The sequence below is a fragment of the Oryzias melastigma genome, linkage group LG12, assembly GCF_002922805.2.
Source record: "Oryzias melastigma strain HK-1 linkage group LG12, ASM292280v2, whole genome shotgun sequence".
Classification (NCBI taxonomy): Eukaryota; Metazoa; Chordata; class Actinopteri; order Beloniformes; family Adrianichthyidae; genus Oryzias; species Oryzias melastigma.
This window is the reverse complement of record NC_050523.1, coordinates 18,912,493-18,930,217: the sequence shown is the minus strand read 5'-3', so window position 1 is coordinate 18,930,217 and position 17,725 is coordinate 18,912,493. Positions and strand designations below refer to the sequence as shown.

The 17,725-nt window shown below is 36.8% G+C and overlaps 1 protein-coding gene across 1 annotated transcript in view; it reads right to left on the bottom strand.

Annotated features, from left to right (window-relative positions):
- musk (muscle, skeletal, receptor tyrosine kinase) overlaps window positions 1-16,383 on the bottom strand; it is a 31,094-nt gene extending 14,711 nt beyond the window's left edge. Inside the window, exons 1-8 of the mRNA XM_024298756.2 lie at window positions 15,545-16,383; window positions 8,960-9,086; window positions 7,961-8,112; window positions 7,739-7,866; window positions 6,481-6,622; window positions 6,211-6,335; window positions 1,681-1,840; window positions 1,260-1,266 (exon numbers count right to left, since the gene is read on the bottom strand). Coding sequence (XP_024154524.1) covers window positions 1,260-1,266; window positions 1,681-1,840; window positions 6,211-6,335; window positions 6,481-6,622; window positions 7,739-7,866; window positions 7,961-8,112; window positions 8,960-9,086; window positions 15,545-15,614 — 911 coding nt within the window. The 5' untranslated portion in view covers window positions 15,615-16,383. The remainder of the gene's footprint in view (window positions 1-1,259; window positions 1,267-1,680; window positions 1,841-6,210; window positions 6,336-6,480; window positions 6,623-7,738; window positions 7,867-7,960; window positions 8,113-8,959; window positions 9,087-15,544) is intronic.
- Between the last annotated feature and the right edge of the window lie 1,342 nt (window positions 16,384-17,725).

Genomic DNA, 17,725 nt, shown 5'->3' with positions numbered 1-17,725 from the left:
GGTTGGCACCAGTGTTAGGCAGCGGAGGCACCACCAGTGTGTGAATGTGTGTGTGAATGGGTGAATGGGTCTGTGACTGTGAAACGCTTTGGGCCCTCGAAGGAGGGGAGAAAGCGCTATACAAGTATGTGTCATTTTACCATTTACCATCTAATTTGGGACAGTAGGGTATCATAAGGAATGCTTTTATAGTACAATAAAGTATATATTACTATAGTATACTTTAAATTATATAATATACATTTGGAATATATACATATAAATATATATATATATATATATATATATATATATATATATATATATATATTTTATTACTATACGGTACTGTGTGTTAGCATTAGCTATTTTCCTATCGATTTTATTGAAGGGTTAAAAACATCTGAATTACAACAAAAGATACATTTTTGACTCTTTGATATAGTCGGCTTCACATTAACATTTTACATTTCATCCATCTATCTATATTTTCACAACAAATAATTAATACAATGGTGGTGTACATGTTCTCTTTTATCCTGACCTACTTTTTCTCGTTTGTTTGAGTCAGCCTATAAAAGTGTGCGCTTCACTTAATTTTTTTTTAAATATATATACATACAGGATCCAGATGATGATCATAGAAGAAGTAATAAAATTCTATGATGTGCCCCACAAAATAAACAGGAAGTCCCTTTGCTGTCCTAATCTGCTAAGACACCATACATCCTCCATTTACAACGTGCTGCCTGTTGTGCCTTCTCCTTTTCTTTTTTCTCCCCACAAGTGTGGCTCTGCCTTTCATTTTTGTGTCTGCCTCCCTGGGTCTCGCTTACTCGCCTTGTTTCCAATTTTCCTGCTGCTCATCTGCAATGCGGCTCTTACAAACTCCAGATGTCACATCTGAAGAAGAATGAACCTTCAGAGTAAAAGTGGAGCCATCAGGTTTTAGGATGATATTATATATAAGTATGTCTGTTTTTGGTCTATTTTCAATCAGTGGTTTCTGGATTTTTAATAAACTGAAATGGTGAACAAAATGGATGTTGAGAGTAAACTTTTAATTTTACAGCAACCCGTTTTGACTTGTTTTTTTCTCCCCTTTTGCCAAAAAAATATTTGATATTCTGTATAGGAAATTATATTTATGAATACTACTGTTGGCTACAGCTATTGCTTTTTCAAAAAAATATTATTAGAATATCACAATTTCAAAATGTCTGCACTGACAGACATTTGTGCCGCGTGTACAGGTCGATAAAAATGGCCATTCGCCTTACCTCCACTCTATTGGGAAGTTGCAGTTTCCGGAAGACACAGGTTGGAGGAGAACAGGTAGGAGTAGAGACCAAAAGAAGGTTGATGGCCACATGTAGACAAGAAAAAGGATATGAACAAAGTTATCCCCAGGATGCTTCTCTCTACAACTCATAGCTTATGAACGAGTAAACTGGAAGTGTGTGTGGTCAGGTCCTTGTGTGTAACAGAGAACATGATCTTTTGTTATCCTTGCTGTCCAAAGATGACTCCAATTAGGGTTTTTTTTGGGTGGTCACCCAAACATGGTAGTAAGACAACAGCTGCAGTCACTCAAGGGGGGCACAAGACAACTAACAGCTAAAACAACAAGGTGCCGACTCTAAAAACAGTTCATTCACACACAAACGCTGCCGTATCAGTCAGGCTATTACATTGCCATACCTGCAACTGTAACTCCTGCAGTTGCTTTGACCGTGTTGGCTCCACCACTGTGTCTGTTTGAAGCCATACATGTGTAGAGCGCAGGCTTTACCACCGTCACTCTCAGAACAGACAGAATCACATCTCCCACTATGGTTTCGTCCACCGATGCACCAGAGATCTGGAGAAACGGAGACGACCAGAATGACATTGTTACTTTGTACAATCACATGCAAATTCAAGTTCTATTAACACAAATACATTCATATGTTAAGAGAGACCCTTAGTAAAAAGTAGTACTCTTGAAGTTTTTTATGCCTAGGGAAAAGTGCAAGGGTAGCAAGTAAAAAATAGTGCATGTAGTGTAAGAACTGAGAACTTCTTCTGACGAAATTGGAACATTTACAATATATAGATAGTAAATAAACGTAGACTTCAAGTATACTGTCTCACTTTGAGTAGAGACGAACCCTCCCTCAGTGTGTATGAACTAGTGTATTCCAGCTTCTCTGCATTTATCTCATAAACATCTAACTCGTTCCTCTGATCGGTTCATTCTGTGTCTTATCCGCCCTCGTCACTCCCAAAGAGAACTTCAACATCTTCAACTCTGCCTTTTTACCTACATGCACTCCTTCTCCCAACAACAGTAGTCCAGTTTCCACCAGCATCCACTGGTCGATAGCAAAGGAAGATGTCGCTGATAACCCAGGCTATCATGGATCAAATACGGAAGGTCTGTTTATAATTTGCATATTTATTTTGCATTTGGTTTTAAGTTCCTGATAAAACCCTCTATATTCATTCTGACTTGGGACCAGCACTTAAAAGCAATGTTTCATGCCCCCTAGTGGTTACTTTTGCCAAAACCAAAGCTTGATAATTAAAGTCTAACTCTGATTTTTGATCGATTTTTAAAGGGTCTTTTAGTTATGGTAATGCATTTTTTATCCAAAATTCTAAACATTTGTTGTGTAGGACATAGTTTCTGCATTAGTTCATCAGAAATTCACCTCTGAGTTTTGAATAGGCATGTTGGCATGGAGTAAGCCCGCCCCCACTTCCCATCATCACTTTGTTTACACTCTCTTCCCCTGGCTTGCTGCCCCACACACCCCCAATCTAACATTATGAGTGCAACAAAAATTTTGAGCCAGGATCCAGCTCAGACGAGGAAAGCATAGACATACATTTGCTCTAGTCGTGTACAAGTAGATGAATCTGATCGGAGCAGATCAAAAAGCTTGAGGCCCGCCCAATTTCTAGATGGATGGATGAACATTTTTTCAGTTGCTCCAAATTCATGATGATTTAAATAAAGAAATACTAAAAAATACACTTTTAATTAAATATTTTTATGTCCTCCATCATCAGAAAAATGCAACAACATATTAAAAACACAATTTTCACCAGATCTTTAACTGAAAAATCAAAGACTTGCAGCCAGATATGATAAAACTGTACAAAATTTAAATCTGTGAGTTTTTGCATTTGCTCTCTCTTGCACAATTGTACCATGACATATGTGAGAATTCGTAATGTGTCTGAGTCACTTAGTCTGAGTGATTACATGCCTCTCTGTCTAAAATTGACTTTGTGATTGTCATCACCTGCTTTTAGGACAAGCTCGCTCCAGCCCACTAAAATATAACCACTAAAACAAGCTGCCAAAAAATATGATGCCATAGTCATTTTAATCATCATCACCCTCACATATATATAAACACACACATATATAAAACATTTAAAGGGGTTGTAATCCCATAACAGATAATCACCCTACGACTGTTAAAAACCCAGACAGTATGTGATGTCAGTTGATGGCAACACTTAAAATCAATGAATTTGGACCATAAGGGAATTTCCTTTGGCAGCATTTTCACACACTTATTCTCATTAAAGCTGATGCATTAGCTAAATGTAAGGCATCCACTTCAAGCCCACCATGATTGGATCTTCTTTGTTGTTCATATCACCAATCTGAACATTAAAGCACATTAACTGGTTTTCTCCAACTAAGCTCGCAAATCAGACAGACGACTGATAAGAGTTATTACAGTCTAGATTCATGCTTTTAGTGTCTGGGATTCTATGTTTGTCTGATGATTTGTAAGTTACTTCCAGGAAATGGAGAGCTTGAAAGGATTTCATTTGGCTTTTACACAAGTGTGTCAAAATCTCTTCACTACATAGTGAGAAGTGTGTTTGCCATTATGTAGAGCTCTCTGAATGTACAACTCCAAAATCCAGTGTCCGAGAACTTTCCTAGAAGTGTGCATCAATGCGCTCTAGATTGGCAAATATAGACCACAATGCATTGCATTTAAACACATTTTCATATGAAAAAAAAGCATTTTAATTTACTTTTTATTAATCGTCCAAGTTTTAATCTTCAGAACACAATGGTTTCATAAATAGTTTTTGAAAAAATGTTCCTATTCATTAGGTTTTTACCTTTCAGAAAATCTCTGATGTCATATTTTTCAAAAATATAAAAATAAAAGAGTGAGCTTTGTGTACAAATTACTTTAATGTACCCCATGATTTTTTTTTTTATTTTAAAAATACATTCCCAGTAGTGCTTTGATTATGATTATGAAGTTTTTAACCAAAATCCCACAACCTAAATGTCTTAAAAAGCCATTTTTCATGTTGATCAGTTTCCAAAATCTCCTCTGAGGGGGCGTGGCTTTTGGAGCTGAGCTGGTCCTCCCCTGTCTGATTATGATAGCTCTGTGTCTTGCTAGCGTAAATCTTCAGCACTGGTACATAAAAATGTCAAGCAATATTGGTTAGGTCCAGCTGTATTGTTTAGCTAATTATCTAATGTTTATTGACGTTGCTGTGACCAATAAATTCAATCCATTGGTTTCTCAAAACAGACTCCTTGGGAAAATAATAAAAGCAAACATCAAAATTATGTTTCATTGATTTACAACTCTTCCCACTGCGGTCAAATGAGCCGCCGTTCACATTTCCGTGGTCACATCAAGAAGCATCATGGAGTCTCAGGGAGAATTTCCAGCGTTCACTGCCGTGTTACGGAAAGTATTGCACGAAACTCACACAAAAAATCCAGTGATGCTGATTTGACCATGGAAATGCGGACGGCGGCTCATTTGAACACAGTCAACGGGAAGATACCACCTTCTCTTCTCCAGCACCTGAACTAGACACACTAGGAACAGATGAGGGTTTAGTACATGTGCAGCACAGCTGTTGTGACGTATAGAAGGCTCATTAGTTGGTGTATTGATTGACATGGAGAAATAAAAAGAGAAAAATTGAAAAATGCCACACATATATGTTAAAAACTGAAAAAACAGGATTTTCATTGGAGATGGACTTTAAAATCCAGGGCACTAGATTGTCCTGCATTATGTAGGGAATAGGGAGGGAGAAGCATGTCCCAAGTCCAGCATGTGGGCTTAGCGTCAAGTTTCCAATGGTGCCAAGATTCCTTTTATAAAATAAGCAACATGCACTTTCTAAATACTGTGTATGATTTCTTTATTGTGGTTGGCCAAAGTTAAGTTTTCATATTCACCATGAAGAGGCGTTACCAGATGAGACATACTATTGTCAACAAGCTAACTGGGAATGAACGGTGCAAAAAATTGACAAATTGACCGTGATACAGTAAAGCATATTCAAATGTATTTGTTCTATAGAAAAAAAAAATATCCCACCGCAAAAAATCCTCATAAGTTTGTTTAAATTTGAAGTTATTAAAATAGCTAAATAATATCAGGCCAAATGGTTGGCTTCACCTAACCAAATATGGCCCTCTTAGCAAAAAGTTTGGACACCCCTGGTCACAATGAAACCTTAATATAGAGAAAATCTGAACAAAATATATAGTATGTAGCCTCTGTGCAGGTGCCCAGCTCAGACAAAACACATGGATGTGTTAGGAAGTGTAACAATCCCTACTAAACCACCTCTGTCAATGAGTCAAAGCGTATTAGCCATGGCAACTACTAACCATATGTTAGGAACAACATTTAGGGCATTTTTACTTGATCTAAATGTTACAACATTTATCTAAATGCAACCACAAAGATGTGAAACATGAAGGTTAACCATGGACCCCAGCAGTGAAGGAAAGTGGTTTCCCTCATATGAAACTGAGATCCTTTTTTTTTATTGTGGATTGGCTCGTTTGTCCTCTTACAAGATAGAGTCATTGGTGGTTGCAAGTCTTTTTGCCAAATATGACATTGCCTTCATACATATGACACACAAGACTAATAAATGACTTGAACAATTATTAATGAAACTCAAGAGTATGAATCATGTCTTTCCAGTCATCAGATATCCACCCAGGGGAAACTTGTTCGGAGATTTACATAGTTCCAGGTCACTCCAGAGCTGGCTGCACTCATTGGACAAAAAATCTATTGAGAAATTCAAATTTGACTTTGTTTTTTCTGTAAAAATTTCACTCAAAGACATTTGAGTTGATAAAGAGACAGGGCAAACTGCAATCTCAGGTCTTAGTGGAAACATGGACTTTTGTTAGAGAGCAGACTGAGCAACCCAGAGACTCACAGCATTCCCATTTTCCAACCAGGTGATTGTGGGGATTGGAATTCCTGTGGCGTTGCACTCGAGAGTTATCTGGCTGCCAGAGGGAACTCTTTTTTCCTTTGGAGCACGCAGGATCCGTGCTGGAGCTGCTCAAATATAAAAAAAAAAACCCAAACAAATCAGATTACACTGAGAAAAAACAAATCTTCTTGTGATCAGTTTTACAAATCTGAATCCAAATGGAATCCCATAGTTTCTCTCTCATAAGTGAAATTTTACAGAAATACACACCTTGTACCTCGATGGTGACGGGCTTTGACAAAGCTAACCCAAAGCTGTTTTTGGCCACACAGCGATACTGCCCTGCATCCTCTTTCTGGATGTTGTGGATCTTTAATGCTCCACTGTCAAGAATTGTGATACTATCGCTCAACTGGAAAACAATTCATGCAGAAACAAACAAAAATACAACTTTAATACATTTAAAACGAGTAACAATACTCAAAAGCCAAGTTGGGGCCAAAGTTAACTTCTATTGTTACATGTACAAAGGAACTAAACACATCCAATAAGATAGATTTAATGACAGGATATTCAACTTTAGTCAGTTTATTATGATCTTTATTGGTAAAATGGTAAATGGCATATATGTATTTAGCACTTTAATACTTTCTTAGAAAACTCAAAGTGCTTTACAGTCATAATCTTATTCACCCATGCCCACACTGACGGCGACTCCACTGCCTGACCCCAAATTCACACTGGTCAGTCAGTGGTTCATCTCTGTTGTATTGTGTAGGAAGTCCGTCTCACAACTGTTTGTTAGTTTAGTGGTTTGTCCTGCCACCCCTGTGTCCAGCAGTTTGTCCCACTATTTCTGCTGATCCAAAACGTTGGCAAACAGGCCCCATGCTCTCTCCTTCCTCACTGAGTTCTTAGGTCTTAGTTTTTCAAGTTTTTATTTGGAAACCTGGACCTGTTTTCTGTTTCTCCGTAGTTCCAATGGACTGGAAATAGAACTCCTGCGTAGAGCTTGCGTTGTGTTGCAGCAGGAACAGATGTGTGACGCAGACATGACGGCGGCAATGGAAATATTCTGACTAATGAATGAAAATTCTGCTTTTTCTCTCAATGAACAGAGATGCACCACAGATGGACCAGTAGAAATGAGCCTTAGCACGTCCGCCAACCGAAAACCACCAGAAGCAATGGAAGGTTCAGTGTCTTGCCCAAGGACACTTCGACATGTGCAGACAAGGTGGGAACCAAACCTTTGATCTTCCAATGAATGTCGACTTCTTTACCTTTGCACCATGGCTACTCCCTTATTGCCAAGAAATACAACATTATTTTTTTCTGTCCAATTAACTATTTAGACTAAAAAAAATCAGTTACTACATTCAAACTGTTACCTAATTTTTATTTATTTATTTTTGCTCAAGTAATTATTTGGAGGATCCCTTTTTTTACTTCTACTTCTATACTGTTATGCTAAGTGGCAGTGCTCTTACTTGAGTACATTTTGTGATTACTTTGGACGAACATCTACCTTCACAGGATTGTTGTCTTTCAGCCAGGTGATTTCAGGTTTGGGGTTGCCGAGGGTGAAACAGGGCAGCACTGCTTTAGATGTAATCACCAGGGTTAGATTTCTGGGTTGTTGTTTGATCTGTGGCTCTGATTGAAAACGGACACGAAAAGAGACAGAGCATGGAGTAATTTGTTCTTTCAAAAACCTTGGGTCTAGATATTAAAATTAAAAAAGACGTACTCATCTTCAGCTGTAGTGCTCCACAGCTCTTTGCAGGCTCCCCGATGCCATTGTTGGCAAGGCAGCAGTACTCTCCGTTGTCAGACTCTCTCACGTGGGGAATCACCAGCATCTGTCCCTGCTCTCTGGTCAGGTAGCGAGTGTCATAGTACCTGGTGGGTCAGAGGAAAATGGACATCAGAGTGGGGTGAAATGTTGAAGACTGCCAATGCCTCCCCATCACGTGGTGGGAGTTGTATTTGTGACCGTAGTATAAACCACAAACACCATTTGCTCCATATGGACTAATTTTGTTTTCTTTGCAGTGATATGTTTGTATGACAGAAGCTACTGACATCTTTTTTTTCCTTTACCAGTAGAAGTAGTTAAACTTGGTTGGTGCTGCCCATTTTAACATGTAAACATAACCAATAATCCATCTTATCCCTCCGATACTAAACCTGTAGCAAAAACAACTACAGCCACCAAATAAATAAATGAAGCAGGGGAGGGTCAAAATTAATTAAAAATAATTATCTGCCTAAAAATGGTAGTTAAGCATATGAGAAGAGAAAAGAAAGATAAAAATGTGTATTTTATATAAGGGTGACCAAGATGATGTGGGAGGGATATAATCTGGTTTTAGGGGCCCTGCGTCTCAAGCCCCCAGAGAAAGTGACAGTGGCCCTGGTCATTTATGCTAGTGCATAGCCAGATCTTGTACAGCTGTGAATACTTCCCATTTTTTAATTTCTGGGAAAAAAAAAGTTTTTCCATATGGTCAATTTTCATGAGAAAATTTGATATCCATGTCAGTGATATCATTTCCAGCAGAAAGTAATTTTCAATACCTCTAGTGGGTGTGGGACTCAAAGCCGAGTGCTTAGTACTAAATCCAAAAGCATTTTAATAATGTGACACACATGAAAAATAAAAGATATCTAAATCCCAACAGAAGAGAGTAATTTTAATACCAAAAGTATTAAAATAGTAAGGCGATGATGTTGGTCGTTGACTCACATGATTGGATGGTTATTCTTGGTCCAGGTGATGAGAGCGGGTGGACGTGACTCCACCTCGCAGATGAAGGTTGCATTGTGATCCAGTAGCACATCTACCGTCTCTAATAAGGTGATGATGCGTGGAGCTGAGAAAATGAAGTAAAAAATCATTTCAAACAAAAAGATCTTCTAAAAAATGGAACTATGTGGAATTGGCTGGTTTAATACTGGGAATATGTGGATAAAAGATTAATCTTTTATCCATGTTGTGACTTTTCTGAAGTCAACTGCAATTTTGTAAGCTGGGAGTTGCCTCTAAATTGTCACACCTCATGAACAGCTTTTTTCAGATTTATTAATCGTAAATGTCACCAAACTGTATTTTTATTGACTAATTTGTTGGATTCAAGGGAAGAGTAAACAGCTGCGTGTTCTCTTCCAAACTGTTCGTCATGCTTCCTTTCTTGTACTTGTTCCAGTTTAGCTTTCACCCAATGACAACCTCTGGGTGACGAGTGGGAGAAGAAAAATGCAACATTTGGAGCTCCTCAAGCACTGCAGGGAGGGAAGGGAGGAACACTACAAAGTTCATCTTTTTTATTGTTTTCATTCAAGTGGAATTGAAGCTGCGCAGCAGATATTTTAATCTAAAGATGGCGAGCTCTTGGACCCCCACAGTTTTCCTTCATCTCTTTTCAGGAGATTCCATTTTCAAAAGAAAACAGATGAACGGCCGGTTCATGCTCACTGCTTTGGTAAAATACTGCTCTTACTTGGACTCAGGTTTTTGATTTGCAACCTTTAACTTTTGCACTCCTAAAAGAGGCAAAAAATATAAAAAATAAATTGAAGTACAAAGGTAAAATGGTGACAGTTTATGTGGATTTGGGTAAAAGTCTTCCCTGGTTACAGCTGTACACTGTAAAAAGTGAAACTTTGGATCAATTGACAAAAGCTCTGTAATTTGTTATATTAAAAAATACTAGTTTTATCAAATTCAATTTTTAAGTTGACAAATCAAAATTTTAATTTGATAAAAATGAATCATTTGAAATGTGACAAATTACAGAACTTTTGTTAAATGATCCAGCATTTCACTTTTTACAGTGTACGTCACAAATTCATGAAATTTTCAAAATGACAACCTTTTTTCTGTTTTATCTCCATAGCAACCATTTTAGCTTTTGGTCGCCTGGGGACGGCAAACAGATTGATGTAATTTTTAGAAGAATCATCAAAAGTAAAGTTTTGAATTTCCCTAGCAACTGAAGTTTTTTGTTGTCCACACCCACATTTCAAATAGGTTCCTATTGTATGTCACATCATTTTGTTCAGGTTGAGCTGATGATTCATTTAACAAGTCATGGTACAATTTTTTGGTTAGAAATATGCAAGGAAATGGGAAATGCCAATTTTGCAAGGTCAGAACATTAATGCCTACCAAAACTAAGGAGAAAAACATGCAAAAGAGAACCAGAGGAGACAACAACTGATAGTGAGCCCCGGAGGGAAGAGGATGGATAAAGGAAACTGATTGTTTTGTCTTTTGTGAAACTATTTCACAATAACATGGAGAAACTGGCTGCATTCCCATCCCCAACCTCAGCTGTTAAAGTAAGACTGTGCTGTATGTCCAAATCTTGATAATAGCTATAACTTAAGAGCAAAAGGAAGCGTTAAGATTACGTAGAGGTCTCTGCTGTCTTTAAATCTGCCTCCATATGTGCTTTTTTTCAGTGTCTTTACTGCATGTCAGTGGTAAATGGATTGCCGTGTTATTTTGCACACATGTCCAGGGTTCAAGCGGACAACTCCTAATGGCTTTGTGATTGTCTGCTTTTATCCTTGGACACATTTTACCACAAGTTTTGCCCATGTCACTTTAACAACTCAGAGATTTAACTACTTCTAACTCCTCACAGGGTTGTCAAAGAAGCTTTTTGTTTTAGGAGACTCTTGTGTTGCATATGTTCCACTTCATCTCTGGTATCAAGAGGGCTTCGGAACAAGTGTTTCTATCCTCTGTCCCTCATGTTGTTTATTATCGACAGAGGCTCTCAGCTTTGACCTTGTCAGTAGTTCTTGTTTAGAAAATGTTGTTGTGGACAGCAGCGCAGATGCAGTTCTGTTTGGATCACAGGAGGAAATGCTGGATTTGAGACAGCGAGATTACAAAAACAACCTCACTTTATAAGGTCTGCTTTTATCTTCAGCGTTCTAGGAGAGCTGGGCCCAAATCATGAGACTATAACAATTAGTCATTCTAATTAGACAAAGGTAGTCTCTACACAGCTTTAGAATATGTATGTACCGCAGCAGTCCTGGACCGCAAGGACCGGATTGTTTTTGCAATTCTTCTGTTTGACTGTCCCTTTGAGCAACAATTGCACCCCTAGCTCAAAAAGTCACTTGCTAGTACTAGTACATGTTGAAAATGAATTTTTGACATAATGAACGTCCTCCACCAAAAAAAGTTCAGTTCAATTATGAGTTTATACATTTAGACACCTTTGTTTAGAAATACGTTAATACTTTATATATATGTTTCAAAGATATTTATATTGATCTAATACAGTTCAGTTGTGAAATTAAAATGAGATTATTACGTGTTACATGGATTTTCAAAAGGAGAAGCTCCAACAATTGTTCTGCCTCTCTTGGAGAACATTTCAGTTTGGTCACTAGGTGGTGATCACACTATAACATTACACCTTATTCTAGAAGAAGAAGAAATTATGAGCAGAAAATTGTGTTTTAGACCACAGATGATTACTTTATAGATATATTTTCTTAAAAGACTTGGGAAAATCCATGCCTGTGAGTACATAAAGATGTTCATTAAGTCAGCAATGTATGTTTATGTCAACAGAGCGTTGCATTAGCCTATGGAAAATCTTATTATATGTTAGCATCAAGCTAGCAAACTTTAGATTTATATGTTTGATCGATCTCTACTTTTATGGGTCGATTACTAATCTATTAAACTTAAATGAATTCAGATCGATTAATCGATTTAATCAGCCCAGCCCTACACAGTACCTACAGCTTTGCGACCATTTTTTGGCAAAATGGAAAAAAAAATGAATTTGACCAACATTCAGGGTAGCACCTGTTGGCTATACAGCACCACTTATGGTTATACTTATTTTTCCTTTCTTCACTGTTTGGCACATGTAAACAATTTTCATATATATATATATATATAATTTAAACCTACTTTATGGAAATTTATTTTATAGTCTGTCATTAATAACCTTTGTCTCCATAAGCATCTGCTTTGATTCACAGCTTATTCTCCAACTTTGTTCCATGCTGTGAGTTAAATTGTAAACAGCGCTAAGCGTCTCATGCACACATGTAGTGGTGCTGTCGTGCAGACCTGAGTCTCCCATATCCAGTGTGATCAACTGAGGACAAACGTAAAAATAGTCGTGTTTCCAGGGAATGTCTGCCTATCATATGGCAACAAAGGAGTTAGCCTTCTTCTTCCCATTCTTCTGCAACTCAGACATGCTAAGCTGGGATGGAAACACTGTTCAGCAGTTGTTGTGACCCTTAGATACACTCATCTTTGGGACAAATGTTGATGTAGAAATGCTTTGATTGTGACTTTTACTGTTCTGTGGTAAGTGTTTTTCAAAGAAACACACACGATAGAAAAAAATCAGAGGGAACGAGATAATAAAAAAAAATTGCTATGGTTTCAGATGGACTTTAACAACAATGACAGAGTTAATCCCAGAACACATCATTTGGGTTTTAGTGCCATCTATAGAATACTTAAAAAGACTTACAATACCTTTTCTAGATTTGGAAATGGGACAAAACATTTCTCAATTTAAGTGAAAGTAGCATATTAGTTAATCACAAATATTGTCCTTTATGTGGATAGAAAGTAATTTACTGTATTTTCAGCACTATATGGTGCACTGTCAGTGATTGGTCTATTTTCAAACATATGTCACATGTCAGGCTGATCTAAACTGAGCTAAAAGACACATTGAGCAAGCTACATGTTAGCGTGTTCACAAAACCTGTAAACCAGACGTTGTTTGCAATGCAACTGCTTAAACAAATGTTACTGGGACTATGCTAACTTGTAAAAAGAAAAAAAAACACACAGTTCGACACAGCTTCCTGTTAGCCGTGCTAGCTTATTCACACATAACACCCAACCGAATATGTGGTCTTTGTCCGATTTGCTTTACTACTCAAATAGTGCGTTTACCTTTTTGAAGTACTATCCGAATGTATAATTTAAAAATCAAGTACCCTAGAAATTTTCAAGAAGTCTAATGTGGAGGATCAAAATCTGCTGGGGGAGTGGAGGATCAAAACCAATGTGAAAAACCAACGTGGATCGATGTTTATTACATGTTCAAATATAAACCATAATGCATTGCGTTTGAACATTTTTTGCAAATGATAATGATTTTTATGATCAGAACACAGTGGAGTGATAAATAGACTAATGCACTAATCATGTCACTTCACCTTATTAGGTTCTTAAAGTGTGATTCATGTTAAAGACTTTTAATGAAAAAAAAAAAAGCGAGAATGGTGTTCGAATTGCTTTTACAATCCAGGGCACTACATAGTACTGCAATATAAAAGTTTTTTTGTAGTTAGGGATAAGGGTGGGAATTTGGACATAGCCGGTGTCATCCGTAAAAACTGAATAAAACTGTTGTCACTGCATGCATAATAAATACAATTGACTGTTCCCTCTGTAGTTCATTATACTTTTATTTACCTTCAAAGTTGATACAAGCTAGAATCGAAAGATAACTTTCTTTTACGTTTATAGGAATCACCAACATGATGGTCTTATGATGAAAAAACCCAACTTTGCTCTAATGACCATAGACTCAATGAATCCCCAAAGAGAAACAATAAGATTAAGACAATTTGCCTACTTTAACAATTTGTCTGGTTTAGTGGTTAAAAAATGATACAATCTGAACTCAACAAAGATGCTTAAAAAACTCTGCCTGGTATTATAACCAGGTATCTGACATTTTCCAACTCTGTTGGCTCGTCTTGAGGGATTTCAAAACATTTTCCCATGGCAAACAGTTTCATCTAATCCAGATTGCACGAACTTCTAAAGTCAAACGCCCTGCAGAGATTCTCAACAGGACTGAGATCTAAAAGGGCTGCAGACTTTGATGCCTTTGGGAACATTTTGACCAAATTAGATTTGTTTTTATGCATCACTGTCATCATTGAAGTCCCAGTGGCAACCTGAACATTGACTAGAAACACAAGTATTCCCAAAAAGATCAATAGAAGCAACCAAGTCCTTTCAGCTGATGCCATTTGAAACCAAGGTTCAGGAAAAGCATTGTTTTTCATAACCCTTAATCATCTCTGCATTTGTTTGTATCAAAATGCAACTTCATATTTTGCCAATTGATAGCTTTTCCAAAATGCATAAAAAGTGCTCTGATCCATATTCCAGAACAAAATGTGTTGCAGAAATTCTTGCTCACGTTACATTAAAACTGCGTTCACACCGAACGCAATTTCTGTCAAATTCACGTCCTCTGCCTTTCCTTCGCTGCTCGCCGCCTGTCCAAAAATGTGTTCATGAGCTCGACGCTGCGTATGGGAGGAGCTACAACCCAACCCTAGATAATTGTGTGTGTTGAGGTGTGCAGAAAAAAAACGTTTTTAATTCGCTGTTACGCAAATGACAATGAAGAGAAACCTTCATTTGGCGTACAATATGCCTGGTGCAGAACGTTTGCAGTATGGGATGCAACAATTTACAATACACAATTTTGCTCAAACTTCATGTAAATTGTTGTAACTAAGGATAAGGACAAAGGATATTATCTGAAACCCAAATGTTTGATATTTGGCGTGATACTTGCTAAACTACAAGCATCAAGTGTTTTACTTTTTTTTAACAAATTCCCAGACAACTACAATTTTTCTGACTAAAAATGAACATATATAAGTATTCTTAAGAAACGATTTCCTTATTAATTTCAGAAGTAAGACAAAATTCATTGTGAGAACCATAACTTTTGTGTCTTAAATGGCTGCCATCTTGAAACCTAGAAGTTACTGGAGGTCTAATAAATTCTGGGTGATGGATCTGGTTCAGTAAGAACAACGTGTGAGCTCTGCTCTCACATGTACTCAATGACGCAGGGATGTGCCAACATCTGATCCCGCACTTCATCTCACATGTCCTGATCTGCACTTCAGCCTAATACACTGATCGTATTCGTGAACAGCACGGCTTCCATGGATGGAGTTGTTGTGGTCATGATATGCAGTTTATTAGAAAATAGGTGGAGAGGGTCGACTTTCCTTTAATTGCAGGGATTGGAAACGTGCAGGAAGGATGCAGATTTAGCCAGATTTACACTGAGTTGGCCAATAAACACCTTCTCCGTTTCTCAGCAGGCGGTGCAGTGGTAAACAGGTGACACAGCAGTGCAGAATGGATGGATTTCTGTCTATTTTAACAGATAAATGTGTTTTTTTTTCCAAATTTACCAACCGACCAGTTTGTAACTTTACAAACTGTAGCGTTACTGTTGTATTTTAATCATAGAACAAGTAAAAAGCGAATCTCCAAAGCCACACTTACCTGTTTGCATGCTATGACCCAAAGGAATCCAAATCAGCAGACGGACAAGAACTTGTTCTAGCGTCTTCATATTGGTTCCAATCTAATCACTCTGATCAAAGCTTGTATAGAAACGATCGATCAGATTTCCATCCTGATAGAGATCCTCACTGTGTGCGTCTGTGTGTTTTGTAGACACAAACAGCCATGAGCTCTTTGTGTTCCAGCAGCTCGGTTGGTCTGTGTGTGTGTTAACTCTGTGATGGACAGTGGCAGCTGCGTGTCGTCCTCACATCCAGCGACTCGGGTTTTGCAGCTGCGCTCTAAGATCTAAAGACTGCGGTGCCGAAGGGCTTTGCCCGAATAGTCAGCAACACTGACCGCTCATTGCTGCTTCTGATGAGATTGGGATTCCTTTGGTCAGTTGAGTCATAATGATAGTAAGTGAGTAAAAAGTGCACAAATCATTTATTTTTTCGGTTTGTTTGTATTAATTGTGGACCAATTTTTGACAAATTTTGCAAAGAAATGTTATCTTTTTGAACTCAAGTCGCCACAGAGATGTACACAGTCCAGGAGGCCGACTTTGTGTCCACCTGTCGCCTCACAGCCTGTCCTGTTTTATTTTAGGAAAGGAATGGTATTTCGTTTCATTTCTCCTCATCCTTTCTGCTTCAGAAGGTTTCAATTGTGTGTAACGGGCGGCTCTGGAGCCTGTGGTCAGGTTCTGATTAAAGGCAGTTCTGACTTTAACTCACATGTAAAATTAGCCCCAAATCCTTTAGTTTTTATAATGAATTGTTATAGGAAATAACACAAAGTAATGCATTTTTTAATGCAAAATTGGAGTTTTAAGTTTTTATGTTTTATGTTTATTTGCAGTCAAAAACTATAAGAACGTTTTATTTATTTATTTATGTATTTATTTATTTATTTATTTATCTTTTGTATTTTTTTTCAAACAGGTTAATAATTATAATACATTTAATATTATAAAAACCCATACATAATGATAGTAATAAAAAACAACAATAGGTATTATATTAACAATGCCAAAAATGTTTTAAGATGTCTATTATTCCCAAATTCAGTAATATTTATGATTTACTATCATAATTGTGTTCATCATCATCAATATGCAATATTGGTAATAGTCACTAGGACTTTTATTTACCGTATATTTGACTGCATGTTTACTATTACAGTCATTAGTTCAGAATTATCCTCACATATGTCTTTATATATTTTTGTATTGTTATTATACCATATCCCTTTAGCAATTATCAAACTTTACATTATTTTTACTTTTTTTTCAGATTTCTATTCTGTTCAGAAATGTTTGCTGTGCACACACAGACACACAATCCCCTATGATGTGTTCATGCCATAGCTAACTAATATTTTCTTTTTCCTCTTAGATGATGAAAAATGTCTCTAACTATAAATATTGTGTTGATATTAATTTTGATAAGTAGATATAAATATGATTATTAGAGCAGTTTGGTGTTTTTTTTTTTTTACAAGATCTTGTAGTTATAATAATTTCCACTGCATAAAAAGTTGATTATCCGCATTAATTCTTAAATGAATTCAACTTTATTTGGAATTTGCTTTAAATAGTACTTTGATACAATTCATTTATTGCATGATTATGATTTATGACCTGTTATTAATTAATCTAATTTTAATGTAACCTAATAAATGGCCTTATTTTAAATAGTTTTCATTTCAATTTTTGACATTGTGGCACAGTAAAAGATCAAAATAAAACTACAAAAAGTGACTTTATCAAGTTTTTATTATAACAGACTTCCGATTTTTACTTTTACACCACCAAGGGGGATTTTTTTTTCGATCTCGAACAATTTAAAAAAAAAAAAAGCAAGAACAAAACATCAGGTCCAGAGTGCTCCAATTTAACAGATACACTTTTTATTTGCATTGATCACAAACTTCTTATTAAAACCAAAATACATGTGTTAACATACTACAGTGACTTATTGTGATTCAGTTGATTTATTCTAAATGTTATTGCAACACAGCAGTTTAAATAGTTCACCTTTTGTGAAAATGATTTAACTAAAAAATATAACTAGCATAAAGTAGTAATAATAGATTTTATATTTCTTTCTTTCTGAAGAGACCATAGTAGAGGCAGGTGTCCATTATTAGAATCAATGGACATTGCAGGAGCAACCATTC